General features: G+C 43.1%; 1 protein-coding gene across 15 annotated transcripts in view; it reads left to right on the top strand.

Annotated features, from left to right (window-relative positions):
- Positions 1 to 1,897: 1,897 nt before the first annotated feature.
- The window catches only part of SYNJ1 (synaptojanin 1), a 59,120-nt gene continuing 52,870 nt past the window's right edge, over positions 1,898 to 8,147 (top strand). For 10 of the 15 annotated variants that reach the window (XM_072327151.1, XM_072327142.1, XM_072327140.1 and 7 more), the window contains exons 1-2: positions 1,898 to 1,992; positions 2,989 to 3,234. In XM_072327151.1, coding sequence (XP_072183252.1) covers positions 3,111 to 3,234 — 124 coding nt within the window. In that variant the 5' untranslated portion in view covers positions 1,898 to 1,992; positions 2,989 to 3,110. The remainder of the gene's footprint in view (positions 1,993 to 2,988; positions 3,235 to 8,147) is intronic. The other 5 variants (XM_072327143.1, XM_072327141.1, XM_072327148.1 and 2 more) reach the window with 5 other exon arrangements.

The following is an 8,147-nucleotide window of genomic DNA, read 5'->3' as shown; positions in this document are numbered from 1 at the left end:
TACTTTATGATACAATTATATTTGTACGATTATAGGTATTACATAATTACCTTTGCCCTAAAAGTCATCCATAGCAAAGATGAAAACCTTGTTCTTTGCTGTTGTGGCCAACAAAGTGAAAAAGCTAATATTATAATGGAGAAGTTTGGGGAAAAACTGTACACATATACGGAGCTGTGTGGTTCCTCTTTCTCCTCCTTTCAGCTACCTCTCATTTTCTACAAAAGTTTGCTATCTGTTGTTCTGTTTTCAGTTCTAAGTTAATCTACAAAAAACACATTAGAAGGAACACTAAATATACATGCATATAGATAGGGAAAAGAGGATGTGCACCTGCAGCTTTTATGTGGTATAGTGCTTTGGTTTAGTGACTTCATGAGGTACGTTTCAGCTGGCTGCACCCTCCTTTTATGAGTGGCGGAGCTAAAAAGCAGCATCCCCCAAATTTGTTAGTTGCCTCAGTGAAAATTCTGGTGTGTTCAGAAACGGGAACTGTGAGGAGGTTTCAGAAATGATTGCTGCAAAAAGATGGGTGAGGTTTTCTGGGGAAACTCAATGGATCAGAGTTGAGTGTTTTCCCTTGCCTTACAATGACTGATAGCCTTGCCTTGCAATGACTGGTTGAATTTGTCTATCTGCAGAATGAAACATTATTTTTTGTTCAAGAGCACTTAATTAAAAATCGTGCTGTAAATATTCAGACATGGGTGAATAGGAATTAAATGGAGATAAACATACTTAATAATCCAAGAGTCTACCATTCAAGTCTCTGCTCCAAGCCATGAGGTAAGTTTCTTTTTCTTCATATATGTGAACTGTCCCATTGACTCCACTGTTGTGCTTCACAGACATATTTAAATGTTTTCATAACACAGATGTATCTCCAAGACTCGGTGTGATATTTTTTATACATATGAAAATACATATTTTCATAGCCTACATTTCAATAAAGCTCTCAAGCATTGTCTTATTTTCTGCCTTAAGATTTTAGTGACACCTTGCCAAGTACCTCTGGCATTTGCTCCTGTTCAACTCCATGCAGTTGGTGACTAGTCCTAGCAGGACTAGGGGAAATGGATCCAAGCTGAAGGAGGGAAAATTTAGGTTGGATGTTAGGGGGAAGTTCTTTACTAGCAGAGTGGTTAGGCCCTGGAACAGGCTGCCCAGGGAGGTTGTGGATGCCCCATCCTTGGAGGTGTTCAAGGCCAGTTGGACGGGGCCCTGGGCAACCTGATCTAGTGGGTGTGTATGTTTGGTGGCCTTGCTAGGCAGGGGGGTTGGAACTACGTGATCCTTGAGGTCCCTTCCAACCCGGGTCATTCTATGATTCTATGATTCTATGACTGCCCAGCCCTCTCATTTGTCAGGGTCTCTCTGTAAGGCTTTCCTGCCCTCAAGAGAGTCAGCAACTCTTCCCAGCTCAGCGCTGTCCAAAATGTAACCCCAGTACACCTTCAAGTTCTACACACATCCAAATTGTTTGTTAAAATATTGAAGCAGCCATAAAACGGAACCCTGTGAAATCCCACCAGTGACTGGCCGCTATTCTGACAGAACCCTGTTCATTGTAACCCCTTCAGCCTGGCCCATCAGCCAGGTGTTCACTCTCCACATGATTTCACCTAGCCATACGCTGGGCATTTTGTCCAGGAGCATACTGGGGGAGACAGCACCGAGAGCTTTGCTGAAAGCTAAATGTAGACTGGCTTCCCATGGTCAACTAGGTGGGTAACCTTGTCCTATAAGGAAATCGAGTTAGTTAAACAGGACTTTGTGAATTCCACTTCACTTCGTGGTGAAGCTCCCAAACCTGTCCTGTAGTCCCCAGGCAGCAGGAGCGTAACGGCCACCCTCGCGCTGCCGCCTCACCCTTACTTCCGGTGGCGGGAGGCGCAATGCGGAAGGGACGGAGGGGCCGGAGCGGAAGTGAGGTGCCGCCGGCTCCCGCGGCAGGGAGCGGAGCGGGCGGCAGCTGGCGCGGCCGGTGAGGAGGTGCGGGGCCGGGAGCGGGGCGGCTCGGCGGCACCGCGGGCGGCTGTCGGTACGCGGAGGAGCTTGCTCGGCCGTCGCTGTCGCGGGTGTCGAGCTGCGGGGGCGCCGCGGGCGCCAGACAAGATGGAGGCTCTGTCAACGCCGCGGGCGCCGGGCAGGTGGAGGGGCGGGGGCTGCTCGCCCGGTGCCGGCTTCTTGGCCGTCCGCTCCTGCCCGGGAGGGGAGCGGGGCGGCCGGGCTGTGTCGTATGAGGGGGTGGAAGGTCGGTGCCGCTGTCAGCCCTCAGGTTACCGGCGTGGGGCTGGGGAAAGGGGCGGGAGCTTGTTCGATGCTTTCTAGACGCTCCTCTCTGCGCTGTGCGTTTCTTCAGCCCCTAACGGCTTGGTGGGCTGCCGGTGGTTTGCGGTTTGTTATTGCTTTTTTTTTCGTCGCTTCGAAGAAAGGTGTTACCTTTACGGCTTGTCGGCGGGCTCTATCGTGCAGTGCTGCGATTTTCTAATCGTCAGCCGCTGCGAGGGAGGGCTTAAGTCCAGACAGAGCCCTGCTTTCATTTATAAAGACAAATCAAGCAGTAGGTTATCGTTTCTGTACGGTCTTCCAAAGCCTCTTAGCAGCTTTACTGTTTGAAATATAGTGTCCTTTTGTACAAGGTCAGCATGAGCAAAAGGCATCATAAAACTGAAGCTCCTGGCCCTCTGTGTTCAGCAGAAGGTTGCTGCTGCTCTACTGTGTTTGTGGCGACTAAAGGAGAACCTTATCTGCAGTTTCACTGAGAAGAAGTCTGGTTTAGGTATTGCAAAAGAAATTCTGGTTGTTCTGGAGGAGATCTTAAATAAATCCTTTATGCTGCTCTGGGCAATTATGTTTTTGCAATGCTGGCACGTTGTCTTTAAGCTGTCTTTAGATATGTTTGTTTTGAAACATAAGGTAAAATAAATCTCATGAGCTAGAAAGAGTGAGCATCTCTTTTCTTCTTTTTCTCTTTTTTGTTGTTAGATCTGTAAATTTCTTAGGAAAGAATGGAAGTCAGACCTGTTCTGCAGAAGGTATCTGGAAGCACAGGAAGCTCTCACTAACATCATCTTGTGTTGGACAGGACTGCCAGCGATAAAGGCAAAATGGCTTTCAGTAAAGGATATCGTGTCTATCACAAGCTGGATCCGCTCCCGTTCAGCGTGATAGTGGAAGCCAGAAACAGAGAAGAATGTCTCATGTTTGAATCTGGAGCCGTGGCTGTCCTTTGTAAGTCGCTATGTTTTGATAAATACAGTGAAAAAGCAGGCAACCTTGACACTGTGGAAGCTGTTTGTTTTTATTTATGACAGAAGCAGCAGTTCTGGTTTTTATTTGCTAATGGAGGTCCTTTTGATTTAAATGGAAGAGATGTTTCATATCTTTGTCTTTTGGAGAAAGGATTTTACACATTTAATTAGATTTCCATCATGAATATGTATTGCCATGTATACAAAATATTCTTCCAATAACTGCCAGAGTCTTGCAATCTTGCAATCGTCTGCCTTTGAGTGCACAATGACTCATTAAAAAGCAAAATCTGTGGTGCACTTCTTATTACAAAGTGCTGTATTCTTAAATGGTACATCATCTTAGTTTGTTTATCTCACTTTATATTGTGACTTAGATGGGTTTTTTTTTGTTTTTAAATTGATGATGCACCTGTTTTTAACCTATCACCATACGTTGTGCGTTAGCTCATCTCATAATAAAGTCAGTCAATGTTTGGAGCAAGATGTCGTGTATTGCAAAGTCATTTTTACGTGCTTTCAGTGTTAAGTGCATCAAATGCTTGTGTTTTTTCAAGTCATAGTTGAAGGAGGGCTCTAAAACAGGAAGTGCAGAAAAGATCCTTTTAACCTGCAGATAGAGCCTAAAAATATACTTTGGTTTGTATTCTTCAGTACAAAGGCCTGAGCACCAGGTTGCAAAGAGTTCCTAGGCTTCTTGAATTATGTGGAAAGCCTGAGTACTGTGGATGTACTTCTTTTGAATGGATCAATTTTTGTTGAGTTAACTCTGGCGCCCAGTGTGAGGTTGTAATGCACAGCCTGCAGCCTTACAGGGCTCACAGGTGGGTTGTTGTCTCCCCATAGGGTGCTCTGGCCCAGACAGGATAGAGTGGGCTGAGCCAGCAGCATGTTCCCTCTTACAGCAAGGCTGAAGGTTAGAAGTGGGAGTTCTGAAGTGGGCTTGGAGATACATTCCCTACCGTTGGTATCTGTAATTGTTTGTATGCCTGATGCGCTCTTTAGCTGTGGCATTGCCTCTTTGTGAGGCACCTGGCTGTCCCTGTATCCTGCAAGTTAAGTGCTTAGAAATCAGGCCATAGTTTGTGCTGAACCGGCTGTGTGAGCTAGTGCTCTCCAGCCTGTGTCTCAATCTGTACCTTAGTTAACGTGCTATTTGGAGAAGCTGCTATGATCTGATACAGGTCTAGCAGTGGGACATGCTAGCACAGTTGGCATTACAAACAAAATTAACTCGTGATTATCCAGGTCAAAAACTGTGAGTGCTTTCCTCCCATTTTTTGATAGTTGTTTTTATCTGATACGGTTTCTTAATATTTGTGTAAATTATCTTGTTGACTTTGCCAGCAGTGTTTGAAAGGCATTGTGTAGTGTGGTTTGGGATGGAAGTGTCTTATCATGAAGCTAAAGGACATACATAGTAAGATCAGTACAGCATGGGGAAAAAGATTTATGGAAACATTTTATTTTAGTATATGTTCAGTAATCAGTGCACTTGTTTAAGGTGCCTAAGGAGGAATGTATTCAAAGCAATTTATTCATGGAAGTTATGCTCAGAAAGTCAAAGGAGTTAATGTCTTCTTGTGCTGTGATACAGTGCAGGTAGCTGAGTAGACTGTCTTCTCTAGAAATTCACTATTTATATCTGTGTTGAAATTCTGCCCTCTCCTATGCCTTGCACTGTAATCAAACAGGAACTGAAACCCAGAAGAATTTCAGAAGCCTAGCTCTTCTCGGGTCCTGTACTTTGTAATAGCTTCTTACTACTTTGTAAGAGTTGTCCTTGGTATTTTGATTGGTAGGTTGCAATACAGTAAATATTTATGCTTAGTTATAAGTAGTCACTCTAAATACTGCTTTCAGTAACTTAAGATTGTGAACTGCTTACTCTGATGGATGAGCTTATTTTCCCAATGTGTTAAGCTGTGGCAGTTCCTTTTAGTTTTTTTGTTTGTCTGTTTTGAGCCTAAATTCTTTACTGAATGATTCTTTTAATGGTTGAAAGACGACAATCACCCTTGATTTGATAGCAGAAAGGTGCTGAACTTCCCTTGTTTTAGATTATTTTCCTTTTATTCTGCTAGCATTTGATGTTTTATTTTATGTATGTGTTTCAAGGGGTACAATTATCAGCCCTTGGTTAAGGTTGTTAAGTACTGCTCCATCTCTTTCTTGATCTCACAGTAACCAATCAGAAGTTCCTACTCTGTAACCTCACAAATTTCTGCATGTTGCTACAAACCTTCACAGCCCAAGTTAATGAGAAATCTGGGGAAGATTCCCAAGATGTGTTTTTTAAAGATCCATGTAAACAGGTGGGAAAACGGCCATAACAGATGTGCAGAAATCCAGAACAACACGATTGCAAACTGTTAAAAGCTTTTTTTGGTTTTGCTGATGGAAATGACAGTACTGATCTTAGGCATTTTTTTCCCCAGAAGATTTTATTGAATACTGAAGATTAGTTGTTTAGCCTTATGCCCTATGATAGCTCCTGCCTGGCTGTAGAATGCATAACATACATACAACCCAGTGAAATACACTTAGAATTGAAAGTGATTGATGTGACTCAATTCTGAGAACCTCGGTGAACCTCATCTTTTGGAGTATGCATGCACAGTAATCAGGACTTGAACTGGGCTGAGAGAAAGGAAGGCAAGCTAAGTGATCCCTTACATGTCATCTTAGTGGAAGTCCGTCTGTCATTTTGCTGAGGGAAGGATAATGGTATTAACTTTCATCCCCTCTACATTCAACGAAGCATTGCAAGATTAATTCAAAGGCTTTTGTTTGGCCTCTGTATGTAGTGCTCTACAATTCATATGCTGCTTGGTTTTTCAGTGTGTGTTGTATTTGTGCTGAATGTGTTATTCAAGAAGAAAGGAAGAGGGCAGAAGGGGGTAGTTCGCAGGGGTTATTGTTGCATAATCATTCAGTCTTAAAATGGAAACAGTCCAAGCCTTGCCTCTGCTGGAAGTGGTCGGTGCACTGCTCGTAATGTGCATTAGTTAGTGTGACCAAAAGCTCTGAGAAATACTTCTCTTGCCTTACATAAAAATACCCAGCACCTCTTAGATCAGCTCATGCCTAGTACCAGGTTAGGATACTGAAATCTGAAAGGATCCTGCCAGCTTGCTTTTCAAGGCCTTGTAGGAGCATTTGGTTTTAAATGTCAGCAGCTTGGCTGCTTCTTTGTTTAGCATTAACTTGGAGGATGTCACTGATCTGGTTTTTTAATTATTTGGCATGTAAAATAGGTGGTCTATTTATTCTCTGAAACAGGAGTCTTTAATGAGGTATCTTACCTGCAGAGATTTCATTGATTGAACGGGAGACTGTTCTCTCTCCCTGTGCCTCTCTGGTGAGTCACAATGAAAGCAGTGGGAAGCTGCTTTTACTCCTGTCGCCTGTGATGAGTAAAGGAGAATGTTCTGTCATTTGGGAAAATCTGAGCCCTGAGCACAAAGAGATGGAGCTTTGTGCATGTCGTTGGAGTTTGGTTTTGTGCAAGGCTGAAAAGGGAGCAGGTGTAAACAAGAAGAGGCACTGTACCCACCCTGAGCTTTCTGAGCTAGATAGAGGAAGAACTGCAACAACCTACACTTGCTGGGGGTGTCCCGTTACTATCACCCATTCACATTCCACTTTAAGTACTCTGATACGCTGCACTGGGAGGAGAAGTAGCAGATAGATTGTATCTATCCACAGTAGCAGACGGGGGAGTAAGCGTTTTGTAAGAGGCTTTGGGTTGGTGATGATTTAGGAAACTGAGCTACCCAGAAAAGAAACATAGTGACAGAGCACCGCCTATGTGTGTACATAATCGTAAGGGGGGGGTAACACAGCATGCCACTGTGTGATTTTTTTCTTTCTCACCAAATAACACTAGTGCAGCATTTTGAGTGGAACTGCGTCCCCTTAAAATTAGGGAAGGAGACCATTTCAATAGAGATTTCTACATGCTGTTTTTCATAGAACTATAGGATGGCCTGGGTTGAAAAGTACTACAGTGATCATCTAGTTTAAATCTCCCTGCTTCAAAATAAGGCTTTATATTTGCATATATATCAGTGTGTCTATGTCTTTGTATATATATGTGTGTGTGTGTATATGTGCCTATATATATCATATTTTAAAATAAATAATTGTAAATAGTTAAAATTCTTCAAGTGATAGGCACTCTTTCCAGACTATACATTATGTCAGAGAGGAAAGGTCAACTACAAGCTTTGGTAGGAACAGTTTTTGACTGTGTTGTGATACAGTTTTATGTTTGTCTGGTGGTGATCTTACATACCAGTGTGAAAGGATTAGGATGGGTGCAAAGGGCAATTTCCACTGCACCCCCGCTCCTCCCCACACATTACTTTTTTGACTAAGTATAATCTTCAGGGCTATGCCTATCCATTAAACAATATCTTAAGATGTTTTGGAAGCTGCAAGGGAGCAACAGTGATGGTGGACACCTCGATGCTTCTAGAGGAAGATATCACCTGTCCTCCTGTCATCAGATGCTTCTCCCAGATTTCTGCTAGAATTTTCTCCCCTTTCAAATCTGCAAAGATGCTCAGCTCGTTACTTTCCAGACATTTCCTACAAAACTATACGATTTAACAAAGACCAAATATGTTAGCCTAGCATACTTGGGAAAGTTTTTATTTACAGTAAGAAATTTCCTAGGAGATTGGTGGAGGTGGTAATTTTTGTCTGGGTGGACCTATTAGAATGGCATAATGGAGCTATAAACATTTGGTCCACAATTCTGGAACATTTCCTTTTCAATTCAATACATTTTCATTTCAAAGTTAGCACAGAGGAAATAGTAAAAAAGCTTGACTTTTGCCCTGCTAGACATCCAATGAATGATGGTTCTTGCTAATTAAATGGCTGCCA

This window comes from Excalfactoria chinensis, chromosome 1, assembly GCF_039878825.1.
Source record: "Excalfactoria chinensis isolate bCotChi1 chromosome 1, bCotChi1.hap2, whole genome shotgun sequence".
Taxonomy (NCBI): Eukaryota; Metazoa; Chordata; class Aves; order Galliformes; family Phasianidae; genus Excalfactoria; species Excalfactoria chinensis.
Note: the sequence above shows the minus strand (reverse complement) of the source record. Positions and strands in the feature narration are given on the sequence as shown.